The 24,479-nt window shown below is 60.1% G+C and overlaps 1 protein-coding gene across 1 annotated transcript; it reads right to left on the bottom strand.

The window, feature by feature from the left end:
• Window positions 1-7,456: 7,456 nt before the first annotated feature.
• DGAT1 (diacylglycerol O-acyltransferase 1) lies at window positions 7,457-24,273 on the bottom strand. The gene is made up of 17 exons (XM_034759603.1): window positions 24,220-24,273; window positions 23,162-23,461; window positions 19,628-19,668; window positions 17,587-17,672; window positions 16,300-16,352; window positions 15,219-15,324; window positions 14,817-14,936; window positions 14,323-14,397; window positions 13,608-13,711; window positions 13,019-13,057; window positions 12,325-12,366; window positions 11,755-11,799; window positions 11,415-11,527; window positions 10,169-10,234; window positions 9,715-9,802; window positions 9,266-9,328; window positions 7,457-8,860 (listed from the first exon to the last, which is right to left on the bottom strand). The coding sequence occupies exons 1-17, from the start codon at window positions 24,271-24,273 to the stop codon at window positions 8,714-8,716; spliced, it is 1,542 nt and encodes a 513-aa protein (XP_034615494.1). The 3' UTR covers window positions 7,457-8,713.
• Window positions 24,274-24,479: the final 206 nt, after the last annotated feature.

Raw genomic sequence — 24,479 nt, 5'->3', positions numbered from 1 at the left:
GGAGGGATCTTCCCCCGTGACCTCTGTCCAGGGAAGGTTTTGGGGTGACGGTGCAGAGCATTGAGACCTGATGAGGCTGTTACCACGTGCTGTCTTCTCCAATTGATGACTGCCACGGTTTCGTGGCACTTCTAGGAAGGACTGTGGATGTCTTGGACTTAAGTATCAGAGGGGGAGCCGTGTTAGTCTGGATCTGTAAAAGCAGCAAAGAGTCCTGTGGCACCTTATAGACTAACAGACATATTGGAGCATGAGCTTTCGTGGGTGAATACGAAGAAGTGGGGATTCACCCACGAAAGCTCATGCTCCAATATCTGTTAGTCTATAAGATGCCACAGGAGACTCTGCTGTCTTGGACTTAATTTGTTCAGGGGAAGGCTGCCACCTTTTTGCTATTTTTTAGCTGATGCAGGTGGCCCGGGTTGCCCTCCCAGCAATGAGGAGGTCCTGGTGATGCCCAAACCCCTCCCCCCGTGTCCAAACAAGCAGGCATAGTCTCAAGTCCTCCTATGGAGCTTCAGGGGCAGTAATGGAGTTTGAGTGCATTGCGTGATCTAGTCTGATCTGCGTATACGGGCTATAGCGTTTCACCCAGTAATTCCTGCCTCAAGCCCGTGTTTGGTGGAGCGAGAGCATTCTCTTTAGACATGTCCAGTCTCGATTGAAACGCCAAGCGATGGTGAATTCTCCGTGTCCTCAGGTCAGTTGTTCCAATAGTTACTTTCCTTCCATTTGGAAATGTTGCACCTTATTCCCAGTCTGAAGTTGTCTAACTTCATTTTCTACCCCTGGGTTCTTGTTCTGACCTTGCCAGGTGAAAGCCCCCTGAGCTGTAAGCAATCGTCTCCCCATTGTAGGCCATGCTCGTCACCTCTTAATCCTCTCGGGGGTAAGATGCAGCTTCTCGGTCGTCTCACTCTAAAGCAGGGTTTCCAGCCCTCGAATCGTCCCTGCGGCTCTTTGCCATCCCCCCGAGCAGCAGTAGAGCAGGTGCCCCAGCCATAGAGGGGCAGTTAGCATGCGCTATCCCAACGCTCAGCAGGAGGAAGGGTAAATGCCGGGGGGGCCTGTGCATGTTTCCCTGGCGGGGGAAGAGTCTCTAACCTGCTCACGCCGGGATTTGAAACCCCGAGCCGGCTCTGTGACCTGCAGCCGGTTCGCTTCCAAACCGTGCCAAGGGCACATCTGTACATGCTCGTGCTCCATACTCTCCATTTCCTCACCCTCGTGTCCCGCCCGGACCCTGAGTGCTAGGGTCTAGTGAGGGTGAGGAACCCCGGGGGCCCAGCCTGTATTTCACCTTGGTCCCACGGCCTGCCAGGGATATTAGTTGGCAGCTCCTTCATGGACCTGTGAGCACAGGCATGTATCTGGTGCGGTTCACCCTGTCCCTGATCCTTATGCCGCAGAGGGACAGGTGAGACCCTGGCACACGCCTACCTTGAGTGCGCCAGGTTGCAGCTCCTATTCCGGCTTGCGCCTGCCCACTTGCCAGAACCCAACAGGACCACTGGGATTTGAAATGTCCCACAGGGCCCAGGCTGTGGTCTGTCCTCCCCTCTGGCTTGGTATTAATGGCCCTGGGGTTCTTTTACTCCTGTTGTTTGCTCAGGAATTCTCCCCTCATACTCCCCTGTGCGGGGAGAGAAGGGGCCAAAGCCCAGACCACTGGGTGTATGGAGTTAGTTCTGGCCTCCTCCATTAGTTACTCCTGGGGGAATTCTGTGCCAAAAAATTAAAAATCCTGCATCCAGTATTTTCAAATTCTGCACATTTTATTTGTCAAAATAACACAATATAATCACACCAGTTTCAATTATTTTTGGTCATTTATTTCAAAATATAGACGACAAAAGATTCAGGAAATGTTTTTTGACAAATAGATTCCTTTCTAAGCATGTTAATACAGAACTCAGTAATAATTCATTTAAACTACAATACAGAACTGTATTTCCCACACCCCCCAGAAGCAGTGGAAAGACTGGGAGGGGGGGTCAGGGGTAACGGAGGGGCAGAGGGAGAGGGAAGTAGATTGCTGGGAAGGAGCCTGGGTGTGAACTTGGAGGGTTGTTGGGTCTAGGTGGGCAAAATATGGAACTGGTTTTGGGGGGGGGGGCAGGGAGGGACTGTTAAGGCGCTTCCCCCATGCAGGCCCTGGGCTGACCCCTAGCCTCTCCCATTCAGTCAGGCACATCTGCCCCTGTCCCCATATGTCCCTCCACCACCACTCCTCTCATTGCCATGTGGCTCTGTGCCCCCACTCAGCCAACCTCATGTCCCTGCCCCCCCCCCAGTCACCCTCTGTACCTCTGCATCTCCTCCCCCATCACCATGTGGCCCTGCACCTGCCTCCACTCCCATTCAACCCCTGCTCCAGTCTGTCCTCCCCCACTAGTCCATCTGACACACACCCCCCAAAAGCACCCTACGCTGTCTGTCTCCCCATAGCCCCTCTCCTGACATGGCCCCACAGGCGCTGGGAAGAAGGCAGGCTCTTTCTCTTCTCTAGCTGGGAAAGGCAACGACTAGGTAGTGGCTGTAGCATGTAACTGCTTCCACCACCAGCCCTGGCCACCTATGTAACTGGCAGGTAATCACAGTCAGGCACTACACCTTCCCCTGCACTCGGCTCCTTGCTGAGTGGTAAGTTCTCTGCCTGGGTGAGGGCTGTTTGTAGCAGCTCAGGGACTGTTCTGGACCAGGGGGGTGGGCACTGCGTAGGTAGTTGGGCAGTAGAGAACTCCTGCTGCCGTACAATTAAGGTTCCCTCCCAGGGGGCTGGCAGGTGCCGCCGATGTCCCTTAGCGGCTGCACAGTTCCAGCAGGCCTATGCCCCATTGTTTGGAAGGCACGAACTCTGCCCCTTGAGAGCAGCTGGTCTGTGTTCCCCTGCCCAGGAGGGGTCAGCACCCATCCTCCAGCTGGTGCCCCGGCGTTCCTCTGCCCCTAGCGCTCTCCCTCCTGGGCTCCAGGGACGGTCCGATCCTCCCATGCCTGCTGCCACAGTAGGGCCAGCCTACCTTACGCCAGCAAGTCCCACACCACTACGGCTCCCTAACTGCTGTGTAGCCGGGCAGGGCCTGGCTCTGGAAGAGCATCCCCCCCACCCCCGTTCCCTCTAGCCAGGGACACGGACAGCTGCCTCTCCCCTGACACGCTCAGGGCTCCTTCTGCTCTGTGGGTCTGCTCCCATCCGCACCAGCATCACCTGGAGCCTCTTGCCCGGATGCTTAATTGCTCTGCTGCTACCGTCTGGTCAGTCCATGGTCCAGGCTTCCCCCTGGAGCGCTGCCTCACTGCCGAGAGGTCAGTGACAACTGCGCCTTTCATGTCACTGTCTCTAGAAACCCTTCCCAAGAGGGTGGGAGTAATCAGTGCAGAGCCAGCCACTGCCCTGCCCCCTTGTGCAGGCCTATTAACCCTGCCCCCCTCTGTTACCACCACTCAGACTGGGCTCCCTGCTGGGGACCCTGACTGCAGGCAAGGCCTTGGGGCTCTGCCAGGGGAGTAGTGGAGGAGGTGGGGGGGGGGAGGAGGTCCAGTCCTCCCTCTTTCAGCTGGAGCTGACCCTGCTTGCAGACAGGGGAGGCAGCACCCACCCCCACAAGAAGGGTAGGAACGGCAGCCAGCCCTTGTCACTACGAGAGGCTGCAGCCCACCCCACTCTGCACCTTACCTTGACCAGGTAGCCTCAGGCCAGGGTCTCATTTCCTCTGAGAAGCCCTGACCACCCTCTCCTTAGCTGCACCAGCCTTGGGCCCATGCTGCAGGGTGCAACTTCCCCCCCACACACCCCGTTCATGGGCAGGGGTTAAGGTTAACCCTCATGGGAGAGGGTTGGGTTAGGTTAGGGTTAAAATCAGCAATTTGTTAGATAATTAGAAGGGAGTTTGGCCCTAGCTCCATGACTAAAGTAAGGTGCACAGGGGTGGTAAACTACCACCTCCCTTCAGTTACTACAGGGCCAAGATGGACCCTGCTGGGGTTAGAGAGGTTTTCATCTCTCCAATGCTAGCAGATTGGCAGACAGACTTACTTTCCTTGTGACCAAGTGGTAAAGGGGTAGTATTACTCCCCTTCAGTGGGGCACCCGCCTTGTCTTTCCATGGCTGAGATTAAAAGCCACAGGAGATTAGGGGTGGAAGAGACCCCAGGAGGTCATCTAGGCCCACCCCCTGCTCAAAGCAGGACCAATCCCCAACTAAATCATCCCAGCCAGGGCTTTGTCAAGCCTGACCTTAAAAACCTTTAAGGATGGAGATTCCACCACCTCCCTAGAGAACCCATTCCAGTGCTTCACCACCCTCCTTGCATCTGAAGACGTGAGGTTCTTACCCACGAAAGCTTATGCTCCCACCACTTCTGTTAGTCTTAAAGGTGCCACAGGACCCTCTGTTGCTTTTTACAGATTCAGACTAACACAGCTATCCCTCTGATACTTGACCACCCTCCTAGTGAAATAGTGTTTCCTAATATCCAACCTAGACCTCCCCCACTGCAACTTGAGACCATTGCTCCTTGTTCCGTCATCTGCCACCACTGAGAACAGCCGAGCTCCATCCTCTTTGGAACCCCCCTTCAGGTAGTTGATGGCTGCTATCAAATCCCCTCACTCTTTTCTGCAACCTAAACAATGCCAGTTCCCTCAGCCTCTCCTCATAAGTCATGTGCTCCAACCCCCTAATCATTTTGTTGCCCTCCCCTGGACTCTCTTTAATTTGTCCACATCCTTTCTGTAGTAGGGGCCCCAAAACTGGATGCAATACTCCAGCTGTGGCCTCACATTGCCAAATAGAGAGCACTAATCACTTCCCTCGCTCTGCTAGCAACACTCCTGCTAATGCAGCTCAATATGCCCTAAGTCTTCTTGGGAAGAAGGGCACACGGCTGACTCATCTCCAGCTTCTTGTTCACTGTAACCCCTACGTCCTTTTCTGCAGAACTGCTGCCTAGCTATTCAGTCCCTAGGCTGTAGCAGTGCATGGGATTCTTCCATCCTAAGTGCAGAACTCTGCAATTGCACCTCATCAGATTTCCTTTGGCCCAATCCTCCAATTTGTCTAGATCACTCTGGACCCTATCCCTACCCTCTCGAGTATCTACCTCTCCCCTCAGTTTTGGGTCATCTGTGAGCTTGCTGAGGGTGCAATCCATCCCCTCATCCAGATTATTGGAGATGTTTGAACAAAACCAGCCCCAGGACCAAGCCCTGGGGCACTCTGCTTGACACCAGCTGCCAACTAGCCCTTGAGCCTGACAGTCTAGCCAGCTTTCTATCCACTTTAGTGTCCATTCATCCAATCCAGACTTTAACTTGCTGGCAAGAATACTGTGGGAGACCGTCTCAAAAGCTTTGCTAAAGTCAAGCTATATCATGTCCACTGCTTTCCTCATATCCACAGAGCCAGTTCTCCTCATAGAAGGCAATCAGGTTGGTCAGGCATGACTTGCCCTTGGTGAATCCATGTTGACTGTTCCTGATCATCTTCCTCTCCAAGTGTTTCTAACTTGATTCCTTGAGGACCTGCTCCATGATTTTTCTAGGGACTGAAGTGAGACACTAGTTCCCCAGATTCTCCTCCTTCCCTTTTTTTAAAGATTGGAAAAAGGCAAATATAGTGCCAATCATCTAGGACCTCCCCCACTTGCTACCAGTTTTCAGAGATAATGGCCAATGGCTCTGCAATCACATCAGCCAACTCCCTCAGCACCCTTGGATGCAGCACATCCGGCCCCATGGACTTGTGCATGTCCAGTTTTTCTAATTAGTCCTGAACCTGGTCTGTCACCACTGAGGGCTGCTCACCTCCTCCCCATATTGTGCTGCCCAGTGCAGCAGTTTGGGAGCAGACCTTGTCTGTGAAGACCAATGCTTTTTTTGCCTTGAATACTTCAGCTTTTTCCACATCCTAATAATAGTTAATGGAGATATCCCATCTCCTAGAACTGGAAGGGATCTTGAAAGGTCATTGAGTCCAGCCCTCTGCCTTCACTAGCAGGACCAAGTACTGATTTTGCCCCAGATCCCCAAGTGGCCCCCTCAAGGATTGAACTCACAACCCTGGGTTTAGCAGGCCAATGCTCAAACCACTGAGCTATCCCTCCCCCCCTATGTCCTATAATCCTCTGTCATTAGGTTGCCTCCCCCAGTCAGTAAGGGTCCCACATTGTCCCTGGCTGCCTTCTTGGTGCTAACATACCTCTAGAAACCCTTCTTGTTACTCTTAACATCCCTTGCTAGCTGCAACTCCAATTGCGCTTTGGCCTCCCTGATTTCACTCCTGCATGCCTGAGCAATATTTAGTCATCTGTCCAAGTTTCCACTTCTTGTAAGCTTCCTTGTTGTATCTAAGCTCACCAAAGATTTCACTGTTAAGCCAAGTTGGGCACCTGTTGTATTTGCTATTCTTTCTGCACATCGGGATGGTTTGTTCCTGTGCCCTCATCAAGGCTTCTTTAAAATACAGCCAGCTCTCCTGGAATTTCCCCCCCTCCTGTTATTCTCCCAGGGGATCCTGCCCATCAGTTCCCTGAGGGAGTCAAAGTCTGCTTTTTGAAGTCCGGGGACCCTGTTCTGCTGCTTTCCTTTCTTCCTTTTGTGAGGATCCTGAACTTGACCATCTCATGGTCACTGCTGCCCAGGTTGCCACCCACTTGTACTTCCCCTCCCCCTTCTTCCCTGTTTGTGAGCAGCAGGTCAAGAGGAGCACGGCCCCTAGTTGGTTCCTCCAGCACTTGTACCAGGAAGTTGTCCCCAAACACTCTCCAAAAACTTCCTGGATTGTCTGTGCACTGCTGTATTGCTCTCCTGGCAGATGTCAGGGGGATTGAATTCCCCATGAGAACCAGGGCCTGTGACCTGGAATGGAGGATAAGTATTTACTCATGAGCCAGAGGTAGCACCACCATTTCTCATGCTGGTCATTGTGGTGGAGGAAGTTCAGGCTGGCTGGGATGTTTAGCCATTGCAGCAGCACAAGCCATTGAAGGGGATGCCTTAGCCATGGGGTCTGGCAGCATCTGCCAAGGTTGTGTGTCTTTTCCCTTCCTTCAAGCAGATGGCGCGGGAGAGCCATTACCTGGGCTGTGTTGACAATGCATCACTGGAGCAGGGCCTACGTAGGTGGCTGCTCAGATCCAGAGGTTACGTGATGTTGCATTTACTAGATGGAATGAAAACGTGGCCTAGGTGCAGAGCTGCACCAGTCCCGCCATGGCCCATCCGTGATGCCGCTTGAGCTGCAGTTAGAAGGGAGTTGTGATGGAGAGAGATTGAACTAGCGAGAATGACCATATGACTGCGCTGGTCCCAGCTCTGTGGAGAGGAGACAGCTGCTGCTACAGGGGGAAATGAGCAGCTAGTCCCTTCTCAGGAAAGGGACTATCTCCATGGAGGGGACGGGGCATGGTCACTGCCTCCCTTCCCCCCACCCCAGCAAGGAGGCCATGGGACGGCTTTGGAAAAGATGCTTTATTCATGGTTTGGCAGATACAGACGAAGTGTCAAGACGTTGCTAGGGCAGACTTCTTTTTTGGAGATGGGGTAGCACAGTACTGTGGCCCCTGCATGGACAGCTCATGCCCCCCCAAAGGGGACGTTCAGCACAAATCCAGATTGGATCTGCCATCTCAGTCCCACCCCAAGCAGTGCAGCCACGGAGGGCAATGCGGCCACCTGGAGTGCTTGAGGACGGACTATGGGACCTCTGAGAGGAGCCCATGCACAGTACAGAAACTAGAGGCAACCGCAGGGTGGCCACAAACAGAGACTCCCCTACACGGGGAGTGTCACACAAGAGCCGGCAGCTCCAGGCTCACCTTGGCTGAAACAGGAAGTACTGGTGCATGCCCAAGGAGCCCAGTGCCGTCTGCTGGGTCCTGCAGCCAGGGGCTCGCCCCAGGGAGAGGCTGGTACTGTGAAGGATTCTCAGGAGAGCTGCAGGATCAGGGCTGAGGGAGAGACCCATCAGCAACAGCTGCCTTTTAAAGAGGAGGCAGCCAGCGTGTCTGAACGTGGGACGGAGTGAGAACAAAATCTGAGACTTCAGTGAAAGTCCTTTTAAAGTGCCTTCAAAATGGCAGCTCCCAGCTGGCTGCCTCTCTGCACCCATCAGGGCAAAAGGAGCCACCACATTAAAGCTTTGACACCCTACATGGAGGCCCAGCCCTTGCTGCTGGCCGGCTCCTAGGGACGAGGCAGCAGGCGCCCATCTCCGACTGCCAAGATGGGGGCAACATCCTAGAGGCAGTCGGAGCCGAAGCACATTCTGAAGACTTAGCTAACCCAGCTCTCCAGTGGGCCTCAGAAGAGGTTGGTGCTGCCTTGGGCAGGCCCTAAACTCAGCCCCGAACACCCTGCAAGGCCTGTTAAAGGAGCCTGGGAAATGCCCTCTCAAGAATCCTGATCCTGAGCATTAACACCAGTGACAGGAGAGAATGGTCCCATGGCACGTTGAGGGCCCTTCCTCCTCTCCGGGCTTCTCACTGGAGGATATTGCATTGATCCAACATTCAATTCACAAAAATACTCATCCCCATTGATTACACACAAAAAAAGACAAGGCAGCTTCCTTCGACTGACCCCTCCGCACATGTGCTGGTGCTAGTCAGTTCCAGAGGCTTTCGGAGAGCAGCAGAAAGTGGGGGTTCTTACCCCTGGCCAGGCTCCTTGCTGACACCAGCAGGAGAGGGAGGAACAGGGAGTCCACATGCATCACTGGCTGCCTTCGTAGTTGAGCACGTAGTAGTCGTGAACGTACATCAGGACGGCGATCGGCTGCCCGATGATCAAGGAGATCCAGACGGCTGCGTTCCCATAGTTGCCTCTGAGGAACCTTCCCACAAGCCAGGCCAGTGGGATCTGGGGGGAGGAGCAGTCAGAGCTTGGACGCCAAGCCTCAAAAACAGGCCGTCACGCACCACGTGGGCAGAACAGAGCACAGATACCATGCGAGGGGATGTTTTAATAACCAAGGCAGGCCCCATTGCCTGGCCCAGGAGCCCAAAGGCAGTGGTGGGTGCCACAGAGCACTGGGAAGAAGCCACTGCAGAAGGCAGCTACAGAAGACACATGGACATTGTCAACTGCCTTGAGCCGACCAATTTAGACTAGGGCAGGCATCTCCCTACGGTTCTATGTGGTTTGCTGCAGTGGAGAAGGCCCAGCTATGGGCACGAGCAGTTTTCCAGCATGCTAGACTGGAAAGTCCCTTGAAGGATCAGAAACCCAAGGAAGCAGGTGACCTTCCTACCTCCCAGGTCTTACCTGAGCCATCATCCCCATGAATGCCCACAGCCGGAACATCTTCAGGGGCACGCTCACCAAGTACTGGAAGAGAGAAGATTCTGCATCAGTGCCACGCATGGCCCCAAGCCCCACTGCATTCCCCCAGAAGGTGATAGGAGCTGCTGCCGCTCGCCCTCCTGGATCCACCTCCCACAGCTAGGGGTGGGGAGGGATGGTTGAGCCTGCTAACCACAGCCCACCCCCAGTATCCTCCCTTCCCCCAGGACGGGTACCCGAGTCAGCCCGGGAGATGCCAAACTAGACCACTGCTCTAGTCTAGAACCAGCTGCCCAGACTAGACCCCTGGAAGCACGACCCCTGGGGACAGCGCTGAGCAGAGTTTGCCTTGTCTCCTCCCAGTGACAGCACGCAGACTGAGGTGCCAAGAGTCCCCTCCCTCCCACGCAGGGAGCAAGCCAGGTGCCAACCTCGTGGAAGAAAGCCGATGCCAGGAACACTGCGGTCTGGGCTGTCCATTTGCTGACCCCCCTCTTGATCATTGGCTTGTAGAAGTGCCTAGAACACAAGAGCAGGAGTGAGCGTGGGGGCAGGGAGCAGAGCAGTCAGGAAAGCCCAGGTTAGCAGCACTGGCTGTTTAACTAGGCGGCAGTGGCAGCTGATGGAGTGTCCCCCAGCCCTGTGAGGACAAGGAACTAGGTTCTCGCAGCTGCCCCTTCCCAGGAGCGTCCCCACGGGCTGACCAGCCCTGCTGCTGGCCTGCGGCTGCTCCGGCAGGAGCCTGCCGCTATCTGTCCCAACTCAGGGTGTTCTCTAGGTGGCTTTTATCCACCGAGCTGTGAGCTCACAGGGCCTCACCTCTGCCCCAAGCGGAGCAGCACACCGAGCCCCCAACAGACTGGGCTGGGAGGCCCTCAGCTGTACCTGAGACACCACTTGTGCACCGGTATGTTCCAGTTCTGCCAGAAGTACGTCACGGACTCGGAGTTCCTGGGGGAGAAAACCGGCATCAGCAACATCCCAGCCCTGGGCGCGCAGGAGACCTGGGAGCAGCACAAGCCCTCTGCTCCCAATGGCCAGTCCGCTCTGGCCATATGCCAGCAGGGCAGGGACTGTCGCTACATCCAGCACTGGGGGGCCACGCAGGACTTCCCAGCAGCACGAGTGGGTGAGTTGTCACAGGCCCCCCACTCCCCTCTGCCCCCAGCTACGCAGACCTTGCAGGACTGTCTCTTCAGTCTGGGAGGAGAAGTGCATTTAACAGCAGCCCCATCCCGGGGGATCCGGCTGGACCAGTTCGGAGGGAAGGGCACCCCCTGCTCGCTGGCCAGTCATGTTTAGCCAGAAGAGGGGAAGGGGCAGAGGGATCCGAAGTACAGCCCTGATTTTCAACTGCAGTTCAGACTAACATCTGCAGGGTTTGTCCAGTGCTCCCCTGGGCCTGGGTTTCCCAGGCAGCTCTGGCTGCAGTGCGTGCAGGGGTGCATGGAGCTGCAGGAAGTCCCTGGCAGAGCCAATGTGCTCTGCTGGGGTCAGACTGACCCTCCTGTGACTGGGCTGTGGCCTCTAGCAGGGTCTCCGAGGACAGCGACACCCAACCACCATCCCTGGGGAGCCAGGCTCGGACCCGCAAGCCCTCACGCTTCAGAAGGAACTGGTCAATGGCACAGCATCACAAGGCAGCAGCTGGAGGTGGTTCCCTCCCCACCCCCCCACTCCACTTTCTTCTGAGGTATTCAGCACGGACCATTGAGATGGGATGGTCTCTCCCAGTACAGGAGCTCCCCTTCCCTGCAGCACCTGCGCATGCTCCTTGGAGAGCTCCCAGCCCAGCAGGAAGGCACTGGAAGGGCTATGTAAGGGTCCTCCCAGTCTCGGGGGCTCAAGATACCCCTCACCCAGGGTCTACACAGACAAGCCACATGGCTTCTCTACATTGCTACATGCTTTAAACAGTCACGCCTCCCATCGGGGACGAAGACGGCAGCCAGAGTCTCCAAGGTCCTGGTGCCACCAGCCCCTGCAGCTGGCCACAATGGCTATTTGAGTCCAAGGAGACCCCCGCCCCCCCATGCAGGGTTGTTGATATGGGCCTGGGGCCACTGGGGGAGCTGTGCCTTTCCCTCCAGACAGCTCCTCACAGGCCCCCCCCGACTGGATCACTGCTCACCACCAGTCCCTGTAGAACTCCCGGTCGCCAAACTGCATCACTTCAGCCAGGACGTTCAGGGACGAGTGGAAGAACCAGTAAAAGAAGATGAGCCAGATCAAGTGATTGGGGACCTGCCCAGAGAAAGGAACAGACTGAACAGACCAAGCACGTTCCAGGGGATTCTCTGCTGGAGAGCAGAGCCAGCCGCCCCTTGGCATTACTGCCAGCCGCTGCCCACGAGAGGCTTGGGGACCGAATAGCAGGTTCTGCCAAGCCAGACAGTGCTGGGAGCGTTTCAGGAAGGCCACCACATCCCCAGCCCCGGAGGTAGGAGGTGAATTCTAGCTGCAGTACTCACAGCGAGCTTGAGGAGGCGCTCTATGATTCGGGAGTAGTCCATATCCTGAAAGGAGAGCTCAGCGTCAGTCCCAGCTGGTCAGGACAAGCGAGGGGGGGTGAGGAGAAGGCTGCTTTCAGGACTCCCTCCCAGATACTGGCGCCCACAGCCTTGTTCCTTCAGTGGCTAGGCCGGTTTAGATACCAGACTGGCCGGAAGGGATGGGGTCCCTGCTGACCTGTTTGTTGTGTGGGTGCTGGGGGCTGCTAAGGAAGCACGCACCCTCCGTGGGGCATGCCACAGGTCAGCCAGGGCACCGGCCACTGGCCAGGAGAGTGGCCTTCAAGCCTGGTCAGTATAGGCCACTGCACAGCCAGCTGTAGCGCTGCCCCTTGTGGGGCCCCATCTGAGCCCAGCTGTGGCCAGTCAGTGTACAAGAACCACAGAGGGGAGATGGCCGCCTCCTGCCCGCCTAGGGCTCATCCCAACAGCCCCGCAGGCGAGGAGAGATGCACAACAGGGATCTCGCAGGAGTTGGAGCTGGGAGAGGGAATCTGTAGCCCGGATATTTACGGGGGGCAAGTCACTCACCCGGAAAGGTTTCATCGAGTTCTGGATAGTGGGGACCATCCACTGAAAGAGAAGACGTTTAGCTCTAGACAGTCAGGCTGCTCCCCCAGAGCACCAACCCCGCCTCTCACCCCAGGATCTGGGACACCCCAAACGGTCAGCTGTGGTCACTGCCTGCTTGGTAAGTCATCCACCAGACAGTGCCTGTCCCTGTCCCCCGTTCATTGCCTGGTCAGCCCCTCTAGCTGCTTGGCCAAACCCAACCTGCCCCATGGCATGCTCACCTGAAGTCCCACACGCCGCCGGGGGCCTACATCTTACTTCGTTACTCACTCTGGAGCTGGCCACAGATGCTTGTCAGGGAGCCTGTGTCTGCCCTTTGTTCCTAGGGGGTCCCCCCACTGCACCAGCATCCACTCAGTTCTTAAGGGCTCAGTTCCCTGTGACGGGAACATGGCGCAGCATCTGCATCCTTTGATTCGGCCAGGAGGGCCCTGGAGGGGGCGGGCTCCAGCCCACTCCGCACCAGCCACTTGGCACCGCATGCGTCAGCCAGAGGCTACACCTGCCTGGCGATGGCTCCCGCCTGCCACCCCACCTCTGCCAATTTCAGCTATTCCTGTGCTTGGAGTCCCGCGACGTGCCCCGTCCCGCCAAGAGCTGCCCCAGGAATGGGCTCTGCTGCCCCAGGAGAGGAGAGGCTCCAGCCACATACCTGCTGTATCAGCCCCACCAGCAGCTGGATAAAGAAGAGCTAGAGACAAAGAGGCAGCAGTGGTGAGATCAGCAGGGCCCCTCCCCTGCACAGCACAGGCCCGTGCAGGATGCCTGGCCGCGGAGATGCCTGGCACGGGCCCGTGAGGCCCCTCAGTGCCCACCCCACCGAAGTGGCATGCCAGGCACCCGGCCACACTGGTCTGAGTCTACCCCTGCTGCCTGTGTCCCAGCATGGCCCCGCTCAGGCCAAGCCAGGAGCAATGCATGCCCTGAGCTAGAGGGGTCTCCTGCCCCCCAGCAGGCATGCTGCTGCCTACCAGCTAGGACAACGGGGCGTTCACAGCCACAGGCGTCCCCTGGGCCTGGTCAGGAGACCTCTGCTGAGACACCAGCCTTGGACCCTCCAGAGCTGGAGTCAGTGCTGCGGGAGCAGCCACGTGCTGCCAGCCCTCCGATTGGCCAGCTCTGTCCTGCTCTCCCAAGGAGAGCAGAGCCTGGGCTGCCCACAATCGGCGCCTGCCGAGTCGGGGGATTGTCGCTGGCCCAGCGCTCGGAGCAGGACGGAGCGGGGCCCGAGGCTGTCTTACCATCTCGAAGAGCCTGCGGAGCAGGAAACGCTTGCGTACCCGGGGTGAGCGAGGGAAGTTCAGCTCGTAGCAGAGCGTGGGAGCAAACAGGAAGTAGTACATGTCTGAAACAGACCAGCAGAGTCATCAGTGACCCGGCCCAGCGCCCGCCAGCCAGGGGGGACCCCGGCCCAGCGCCCGCCAGCCAGGGGGGACCCCGGCCCAGCGCCCGCCAGCCAGGGGGGACCCCGGCCCAGCGCCCGCCGCCGGCCGATCGTTCAGAACCCCAGTAACTGACAGCACTGACACCACCTGCCCACAGCAGCCACTGGTGAGGTGGGTAGCAAGCCCTGGGACAGCCCTATGGAGCAGGTCCGCTGCCTTCGGGGAACCCCGGCGTTAAACCCTCAGCCGGGCTCTGAGAGCCGGCAGGTGAGGCTGCAGGTAGGTGCCAGCAGCCTGTCACCTGGGTCACTGTCTCGCTGTGGCAGAGCCAGGAAGCGACTATTAGCCCTGTTCTCCCCAGCCTGAATTCGCCTCCTACGCTCTGGGGCGGTGCCACGCAGCCATCAGCGCCCGTGGCCAGCTGGCCCACCCGGGATTTCAGCAGCATCTTACCGCAGCGCACTTGCTCTGGGGAGAGCTGAGAAACCCAGGTGCGCTAGGCAATAAGCACCTCCCAGTTATCACAGCGTACTGCCCCCACACCGCAGGCAGGGAGCTCAGGGCCAGTTACCTTTATAGGTCAGGTTAGCTGGATAGTACACCCCGCTCTGCGCCACCTCCCCATTGGCTTTCTTCGGCCCGGAAGCTGGAAGAGGAGAGAAGACAGCCATTAGCCTGAAGGCCAGGGCAGCTGGTGCTGGGGTTACTAGGGCTGCAGTTGAGACTCGCTAGCCCCACGCCGTGGGAGGAGGGCAGAACCCCCATGCGGAGATGGCAGTCGTGTTAGGGCAAAGCCAGCTGCAGCGCCAGTCTCTGCAGAACCATTTGTGGCCAGGTCTGTTTCCCTTCCTGGAACGGGCAAGCCCTGTGCTCATGCATCGTGACAGAGACCTGGCTGCGAAGGCCCGGAGAGGGGGCTCCACTACTTTGCAATACACACCCCAGCCCTGCAAAGGCTGTAGCCGCATTCCTGGCACTGGGGAACGGTTGCATGCGTCTGCCGCTCCAGTCACGCGGGGTAGCACAGCGCACTGCGTTGGCCGCCTGCCCACCTCCAGAGCTCACCTGGGCGCACGCGCGCAGCCTTCGCCCGGCCCCTGGCTCGGCACCACTTGTTCACGTCCCGGAAGGAGAAGAGCTTGAGGAAGAGGATGGTGTAGATGGACAGAGCGAACACGGCGCCGACTGGGGAGAGAAGTCAGGGAGCGTGAGCAACCCGTAAGACACTGCTCCAGGGACGGCGTCCCCCGGGCGACTCACTGGCCCTGCCCAGCCCCACCCTGGTTGGCGAGCATCTAATACTGGAGGGGAGACACCCAGATCAGGCTGTCTCTAGGGGGCCAAGCCTCAGAGGACCAGGGTCGAGGTCAGACAGCAGCTCCCCAGAGCAGGTCACTGCTGCAGCCTCATCCCAGGCATCCCCAGCCTGTGGTGACAGCCAGGGCCCAGGAGGGGCCCACCACCTACCTGGAGTGACAGAGGAGACCACCAGCACCACCAGCGCTGGGAAACACAGGATGGTCAGGAGGTTGAACGCATGGACGACGGAGCCGACGTTCTCCGAGATGGAGCCCTGCGGGGAGCCAGGAGACACATGAAGCCAGTACAGCAGCCCTGAGCCCTCTGCCCTACCCCTCCTCTGGGGAGGCTGCCCCTGCGGGCCTGACGACCAACCCTCGGCTTGCCCCGGAGCACGGCCCAGCTGGGGAAGGCAGCACTCGCCCTCAGCCCGCTCGCTTTGCTGCGGGCACGTTCCATTGCCCAGGTGCCGGGGCTCCCACCTGGAAACAGGAATCGCAGCAGCTCCTCCTGCCCGGGGATGTGCCCCACGGCCCCTCAGCCAGGCCAGGCCCAGAACACCTTGCAGCTCAGTGTGCCCCACAGCGCCGCTGTCCTGGGCACTCCGCTCCGGCAGTGGGGCTCAGGCTCTCTGCGTTCGATTTCTGCTCCCAACGACCCGAGCAGGGCCCGGCCCAGAGCGCTCGCTGCTCCCGGGGCCTGTAGGCAGCTGAGCTGGTAGACGGGGACACAGCAGCTGCTGGAGCCCAGGCCAGCCAAGTGAGATTCGTGCCAGGGATTTTGGGCGGCAGCCTGAGCGCTCGTTCCACTGGTCAGGTTTAGCCTAACCCCGTTCACTCCTCCCCAAGCTGCTCCCCCACCCCCACAAGGCCGCTGCTGGGGTGCACAGACGAGGTGGAGCCAGGGCAGAACAAGGTACTGCTCAGTGCTCAGGACAGGGCAGGGCATCCCCTGCATCTGGTGCAGAGGCCAGTCTAGAGCCCCTCCCAAGCACTCCGGGAATTCCCTAGGCGGCTCACTGGGCCTGGTTTGAGCCCCCCATTCTGGCCTGGCAGGGCCGTGCCTGCAGCCTGGTGTCAGAGGACCCGTCTCGATCATCCTGCTCTTATCCTCGAGTCCCCTTCCGCCCACACCCTTGCTAGGAGACTCCCATTTCCCTGGCCACAGGCTCCAGAGCAGGCCCCAGCCGCAGCGGCTGTAACCCAGGTGTGACCCGGGCACGGCCGAGCGCGCCGGGGGAAGAGCTCACCGCTGCCAGGCGTCTCTCCGTGTGCAGGGCAACCAGCGCAAACACGTTGGCCACTGTAAACAAAGAGACAGTTAGCGCACCCAGCCCCGTGGCTCGGGATCACTGCCAGGCCAGGGCCTGCTGCCGACAGCTGGGCCCCAGGAGCAGGAGGAGAGGGCCCCGAGTTCCCAGCTCGGCTGCGAAGAGCTGGCGAGACACTGCCTCAGTCCCTGCGGAGCCTCCCAGCACGCTGAAGGACCGGTGCAGGGGAGCAGACAGCTGGTGCACAGGACTGGGAAGGCTGAGCCCGGCATGAGGGGCAGCAGAGACTGGACAGGAGGCCCGGGGAGCAGGAAGGCACCGAGCGATGCCATGAGAGTTCACAGCGGCCCGGAGTCCCACTGCTCCCAGAACAGGGGTCCTGGCTTGTCCGAGCGCTCAGCTCTGCTCTCGGGGAAGGACAGGAGGGGGTTGAGCAAGGAGAGGGGCAGAGGTTAGGCGCTTGCCCCCTGCATCACTCCTGCAGGGCGTGCTAGGGAGACCCCGTGCCCCCATCCTAGGGATGGAGCTACAGCTGGCAACATTAGCTCTGGGTTCAGGACCTTCCCTTGTGACAACACTTGTATCCCTGAAGGACCCCAGCGAGCACATCGGTTCCCAGCTCAGCCAGCTCCAGATGGGACAGTGGCAGCTGACGGACAGCTAGTGACCAAGAAGGCCAATGCAGCACATCTGGCCTGGACACCAGGCTGCCCCACACTAGCCAAGGATCTCATTACCGAGCGCCGGGCCTGGAGGCAGGGGGAGGAGACCATCTGCAGGGTCCGGTGGGTTAACCGCAGAGGGCCCAGCCCTCGGGCGAACGCTTGCCACGGCCAGTGCTCAAACCTCAGCAAGCAGCACGGGCTGAGGAACGAACCCTTTGGACCCCTCCGCTAGCGCTCTGGGCAGGAGAGCAGGGGACGGGGTTTGGGCACAGATTGCCCTGTGGAGCAGCTCCCACTGCTGGCAGCACCTGGTGAATGAAGGGCAGGCCTGGGGCTCGAGCAGGATCAGTGAGACCCGTGGGGAGCCCCTCCTCCTGTCTGGCTGCAACCCCCTGGGGAGCAAGAGCCCCAGTTCTGGTGATGCCGAGGGGCTGGACAGAGCCCTCAGCAGGGCACAACCCTGGCCTATTGGAGAAGGACTGGGGGGACCCAGCGGGCCTGTCCCATCTCCAGACGGTTAGGAGAGGAGGCAGCCAGTTCCCCTGGGGCCCATCTCAGCTCAGCCCCTTGCAGGACCCCGGGCCTGGATTCTCAGACTCACCAATGACAAGGCACAAGGAGGGCCAGCTGTAGGGGTCCTTCAGGAAGAGGGAGACCACTTGGATTGGATCCACCAGGATCCCATATCTGTAAGAGAAACGGGTCCCGGGTGAGCAGAGGGAAGCTCCCGCCTGACATGCTGCACAGGGCTCTGGGGCTGGCTGCCGACACAGGTTCGAGTCCCCACTGTGATCGAGCCCGCATGGAGGAGCTGCAGCCGGTGATGCCAGGGAGCGGTCAGCAGCTGGTCCCTGTTCCCCTCCTCCCCCAGGCATGGACCATACAGCCCTGCCCCACGCCCAGCGTACAATGGGCAGGAGCGATGAGCTGCCGGCATCCCCAGAACATCCTCCACAGGGACCGTTCCCTCCGGGGGGGTCTCCTGCCATTAACGCAGTTACTCGTTAGCGCTCAGATTAGCGAGCAGTGGGGGCGGAGGGGCTCTCCCCTCTGCTCAGAGGGGCTGGCTTTTCTCCCAGGACTCCTCTTGGGCGTCAGGCCAGCAGAGCCCATCTCGGGGCTAGTTTGCAGTGGGCTCCCGTACAGTCCAGATGGGCACGGGAACACGGAGCGCTCTGCCAGGACCAGCAACACCTAGAGGCTGTGGCCTTAGCCAGGCCAGGCCAGGCCTCGGTCCAGAGCCGGAATCCGAGCCTGCACTCAGCCGGAGGGGCTGATCAGACCCACACCGGGACTTTAAGTGCCCTGGCAGCAGCCCAGGACGAGAACTTACAGGCCCGAGTGGCGCTCAGGACCGCCCTGAGCTGCGGATTTAAGGAAAGCCCATCCCTGTACGGTCCGAGCTCCCGACTCCGCAGAGGGGGCAAGGGGCCTGGTCCTTGGACAGGGGAGGCTTGAGAGCGACTTTCAGAAGTTGCAATACATGTTAGTACCACAGGGTGGCACCCCTGCCCTTAGCATGTGCACAGTGGCCGTGGCTAGCACAGGGGCCGGCTCCCGAGCCCTGGGAGGGGGCTACGGAGAGGCCTGGGGCAGTGGACAGGGCATTAGCGGGAGGGGGACTCACTGGGCCCACGCCAGATATCTGTGGGAATGTGGTCAGACCTCACCACCCATGACCAGCACTCCAGGGTCCAGGCCCCTCTCAAGCTTGACACCCCCCATGCTGGGTTATTTGTGGAGCCCCAGGCCTGCGGGGAGCAGGTTGCCCCTCTGGCTCCTCGGGCACCACTACCCACAGGTACCAGCATAGTGCCACATGCCCGCCTCCAGCAGGTCCCAGGGCAGGCGGAGGGGTGGCAGGCAGCACACTCTCCTAGGAGACATGTAGACAACCCCTTGCCTGGCCTTGGTGCTTAACGAGAGGTTTCCCAGGCATGGGAGTCAGGGCCCCTTGGCCTGAGGCAGAGCTTAGACAGGGCCGGGGGGCCGTGAGAAGGGTCCCATGAGAGCAGGATCACTGCTCGAGGCCCTGCCCAGGCTCTCTGGGCAGGACACAGCGCAGCCTGGGCACTCGGGCTGGTGCGTACATCGGGGTGCCCAGGGGATGGTGCTGCCCGGAGATCACTGCGGAGTGCAGAACGCACCACCTGCCTCCGGAGGCGGCTCTGCAGCTGGTATGCACTGAGCACGGACCTTCTCCTCTAGGCCTTGGGACGGGGAGCTCCCAACTCCCCTCGGACCTTCCCACCTGGCTCCGGAGCGCATAGGGTGACCAGCCCCGTCACACTCAGGGTGGCTCTGCAGCAGCTCACCAGGCGCTCTGGAGCCTGCACCCTTAGTGCCGGCAGGGCCCCCTCCAGCCCCAGTCGCTGCTCCGGGCCACCCCAGAGCAAGGCCTCGCTCCGGGGGGCTGGGCGAGCAGTGCGCCCCATCTGGCATTACTGGGCAGTGGTGTGGGGCTCAGCGCGGGCAGGGAGAAGGGGTTTGAAAGGACCCAGGGCAGGGGAGCTAGTCAGCAGCTCCTGCCATAGGTGATCGGGTCCCATCCCGCTCTGCCGTGGGAGTGTCTGCACCAGCCCCTGCCCAGCTGGAGCACCCCCCGCAGCCTGGCCCTGGGGCAGTGCGGGGTCAGCACTTACTTGATGAGGTTTTCCAGGAAGAGCCGGGCGTTGCTCAAGACCTAGAAGAGAAGGAGCCAGCGTTACTCAGGGAGGGACCAGAACTCGGCTCCCAAAGGAAGGGGGAGGATTCCACACAGGGGCTCGGCTCAGCAGGAACAGGGCTTCCAAGAGACTTGGCTGGGGGTGGGGGGTTAGACCCTTCAGAGTGACTCACCCCAAGGGGCATCCCAGAGCCCTTCGCTGGGCTCCCTGCTTCTCCCACCCGGCCCCCCAGAAGACACAGGCCTTTGCCCCTGGCAGGGCCCCACCTGTCTGGTCACTGCTCTGTCCCTGGTGCCGATCCGGCCTCGCTCGGCACTCACTCCTTGGGAACAGGCCCGAATCCCTCAGTGGAGCCGCTCAGAGGCTGCTCCACGGGGCACAGGGGCAGGTCCAATCCTGGCTTACAGGGCAACTTGTTTAAGTAGCCAACAGGCCTCAGCGGGTCTCACTGCAAGCTTGGGGGCCGGGGCCACGTGTGCAGCGGTGTTGTGCCCAGCATGGCAGGGTGGGGCTGCAGAATACGAGTCCCATCCTGCCCTGTCCCCTCCCCTCGATGGAGGGCAGAACCCGCACGGTGTTCACTGCAAGTCACAGCCTTAGGTGACCGGCAGCATTGCTGAGTCCCTGGGGTGCAAGCCAGGCCCCCCAGCTGTTCTCTGGGGGGCAGGGATCTGCCCCCTCCCATAGGTGGGGAGACAGGACCAGTGTTTGCTGGCTCCCGGGCAGGGGGCTGAGCGAGATCAGAGCCCCAAAGGAAGATGTGGCCCCAGAGTCAGGTTGGGGCATTTCTGAGCCCCATGGAACCTGGCTGCCCCATATGAGCAGAGGCGTGGCTGGTTTGTCAGTGCCCAAGACATGGCACTTCAGCCGGACCCTGCGTGCGCTACCCTGGGGCTGGCTGGGCTCGGCTCCAGGATGGTACCGACCCCGGGAGTTCAGGAAGTTTTGAGCAAGTGCCTGTTTCTCCATTTCCTGTGCTCGGGCAGGGTGGCTGGGCAGTCATGTGCAGTGGGGAGGGACACAGCAGCAACGGGGCGTTCAGAGCCTCTGCCCACACTTGCTCCCAGTTGGTTTTGACTTGGGAGAGGACAGCCACTTCCTACCGCGGAGCTCAGAGCCACCACCCAGCCCCTTCCGGCAGCCTGGCCCTGGGCGTCTGCAGTGCGGCTCAGTGCTGGGAGAGGTTCCCTCGGCTCACTCCTGCTCGGAGCTCTCCCTCGCCTGGGCTCGGCTTGGTGCCACAGCAGCGGCCGGTTCCCTAACCCCGCAAAGGGCCTTGCTGCACAAGGCTGACCTGCCGGAGTCCGGTTAAGGCATTCGCCCTCCCGCTGCCGGCAGCTCCAGCCCCACCCTGCCGCTCAGCGCTCCCACACAGCCTGCGGGAGGCAAAGGTCGCCGGGCAGTGAAGCAACAGGGACTGGTGCAGTGCCAGCAGCTTGAGGGCTGGTTACTGCAGCTGCTTGGTGAGCCGCCGGGAACCCAGCGGCCCGGCACAAAGCACCCGCTGTGGGGGAGTGCTTGCTGGCTAGGTGCCAAGGTTCCTGCCCCAGGGCGCTTGTGGGGCAAGATGGAGACAGGCAAACCCTGCAAGAGCTTGAGTCTCACTCTCTTCACCAGGCGAGACCCCTCAGGCTGCTGCTCCGCCTCCCCTCCCTCAACAGCTGGCTGTCAGGGGTCCCGGCCCGTTCCAGGCCGCAGGGCTGGATGGGTGTACCCAGCCTCGCAGGGGTCGCTCAGGTCTATGTGCAGCACCACACTGGGGCTGGGGGGGACAAAGCTGGCACACAGCACAGGTAGGGGGTTGTGTAGAAAGGGCTGGCCAGAAAGCCAGTCAGTTTTGTCCAGCACAGGGACATGGGTCTCTGGAGTCGGCCCCGGCCCCGCTTGGCTGGTAGGGTCTGGGGTGGGAAGCTACAGAACACGTTCTGCCCCCCACACCCGGGCCTACCACCACAGCGCTGGGGAGACGTCACCTGCCCGAGGAACTGAGGGGTAACAGCCCCCACTGCAGGCCCTGTGCTGGCAGGAAGGCGTTTCTGTAACCACCGCACGAGTCACTTCCAGCTCCAGCAAGAGCCTCTTCCCTCCCCCACCCCCACGTTCCAGGGCGTCCCAATCTAGACGGGAGCCCTTGCATCACAAGGAGAGAAGTCAGTACAAGGGCCACTGCCAGCACAGGAGTGAGTCATGAGTGAGATAAGAGGCCACAGCGCGTGCTGCAGATCCCAGCTTCCCCAGTCCCCTTTGGAAAGGGTCAGAGGCAGTCAGCCAACAAGCGTTTCTCCTACGGGGCCAGCAGGAGACCAGGTTCCTGCAGCTCCTCCTGCCTGACCCGGGACAAACAAGTCCACTGATGCACAGAGCGGAGTGCAGCCGGGCTGCTCCGCAAGGCTCGCGGGTGCTGCCTCGGGTCGGAGTAGGCAGGGCACGCAGGGAGCCGATCTGCCGGCCAAGGGTCTGTGCAGGTATGTGCCAGGCTGGTTCAGGCACAGGGTGGCCTGGATTCAAGTGCTGCTAGGCCACTGGGGCCAGTCATGGCCCTTGGATCCCAGCTGGGCCCAGCTGGAGTCAGAGGCCACTAGAGAAGCCAGAGGCCCTGATGCAGGTGTCCCGGAGGCCACTGGGGCCGAGGTCTCGTGCTGCCGGGGGGAGAGCGGCAGGCGGGTGCTGAAGCAGGTGCAGACAGTGGTGCCCATTACGGAGCCCGGGGCAGTTCCACCAGCGAGGAGGAGATGCTGCAACGGGAGGGAGTCAGACGTGGAGCGCTCACTAGTGTGCTGGGCCAGCAGGAAATACAAGGCAGGGCCCCCTTCCCAGGGACGGGGCAGCCCCCGTGGCCAGACAGCTCTGGCACCATACGCAGCGACGGGGAGTTCGCTCCGTGCCACGAGCGAGAGCGAGTTCTACCACAGGAGACAGTGGCTCTGCTGCTGCCGCCAAGTCTCTTCTGCTCCCTTTCCCAGGCGAATCAAATTAACCCAGACTCCGGATTAACCAGTGCCCCGGTGCACCTGTTCTGCCTGCAGGGCCACAGCCAGAGGGGGGCGTCAGACAACTCCCCCGAACAAGCTCGGAAACCCGCCGAGCGGGTCTGGGCTGCAGGTGGAGACCGTCAGCTGCCGAACGGCTCCTCCGGGCAGAGCCCGGCGCGCAGACAGGCGCCATCACTGCACTGCCGCTGCTACCCACTTGGTGCCATTTGGTCTGGAACTGCCCTGCACCCGAGGACCGGGCTAGGCTGTTACAGGTGCAGTGTCTGGCCAGCTCATGGCCAACTGCTCTGCTCCAGGAAAGCCGTCTCCTCGCACAAGATGGGGCACTACAGCCAGTGTGTACGTTTGGGCATCAACGCCCAGAGGAGCAGGTGCCAGAGAGCCAGGCTGGCCCCCAGGTACCAAGCCAAGAAGAGACACCAGCCGTCAGCCCATGGAGGAGTAACACCACGGCACGGTGGGGAGAAGTGGTCCCTGGCCCCCCAGTGCAGAAGGCCCAGATACTGCTCACACTCACCAGCATGACCACACACCAGTTCAGGATGCCCCGGTAGTTGCTGTACCCACTGGACGAGCTGAGCAGAGACTCCTGCACCTTGTGACACCTGGAGAGAGAAGTCAGAGACCCCAGCAGATTATACAAGTCCCAGTGACAGGCCAGGACCCCACCTCTCCCACGGGAGCCTGGCTCCAGCCCCCAGCAGCTCCAGGCATCCCTCAGTGTGTGCCACAGGGCTCCAGCTTTGATCGCGTGCCGGCTACATCCTACTAAGACATCACCCTCCCATTCACCATCCCCCAGGCCAGCCCGTGACCACTACAGCTACTGCTTGTGTGCAGAGCGAGGGAGTTCTTGCCTTCTCCTGGCATGGCCCAGCTGGTAACGAGAGCTGGTAACGCAGCCCTGCAGGCCAGGGACTCCAGAGCTAGTCATACCAGGGGACACTTCCTGGAGGAGCTCCAGGAGTAGAGGACCAGGAAGCTAAAGGAATGGTCACAAAATGTTTAGACTTTCCTGAGTCAGACTCTGAGACCAGAAGAACCCACCAAGTATCTTGTCTGACCTCCTGCACATTGGAGGCCACATGCTAGCCCCACAGGCTGGAATCTGGACCACGCTAGGGGGCAGCCAGACAGCCGCCATCTGATGACTGTCCTAGGATGGTTGGTGGGTCCCAGTTTGGTGGGCAGTTGGCCACCTCAGCAGGATGGAACGAGCGCTGGGGGCTCAGAGGCATTGCAGCAGGGCAGGTGTGGGAGAACCTGGCACTGTTTCTGCTGCAGAGTTAGGGAACCGAAGTGTCCTGAGCTGTCGGGAACAACCTGAGCCCGGCACAAAGGGTCTGTCTGCACAGCCGCTACACCTGGGCGGCTGGCCCATGCCGTGGGGCGTTTCACTGCAGTGGAGATGGCTGGGCTCGGTTGTGGCCTGGATTCCAGGTCCGGTGAGGCGGGAGGGTCCCTGACTTGGGCTCCAGCCCAAGCCCGGACGTCTATAGGGCAACGAAAGCCCCACAGCCTGAGCCCCATAAGCCCGAGTCAGCTGGCATGGCCCAGCCGCGGGTGGTTCTTTACTCTGTAGACAGCTCCACAGAGCCTCAGGCTGACAACTGGCTCCCTGGGCGCCATGGGGCTCTCCCAGGAGCGGTGCCAGATAGTGGAACGAACTCCCGCCAACTAAGGGCCATCCCAAACCTCCCCACCTTCCGCTCTGGGCGCTGCTCTGCCAGACCTCTGCGGAGACACAGAGCAGCAGGTACATCAGAATCTCTACCCGAGAGACCCCGCACGGCGCCCGCTGCTCCCCTGGGGTATGAGAACACACAGGGCAGATC

The sequence above is a fragment of the Trachemys scripta genome, chromosome 2 (assembly GCF_013100865.1).
Source record: "Trachemys scripta elegans isolate TJP31775 chromosome 2, CAS_Tse_1.0, whole genome shotgun sequence".
Taxonomy (NCBI): Eukaryota; Metazoa; Chordata; order Testudines; family Emydidae; genus Trachemys; species Trachemys scripta.
Note: the sequence above shows the minus strand (reverse complement) of the source record. Positions and strands in the feature narration are given on the sequence as shown.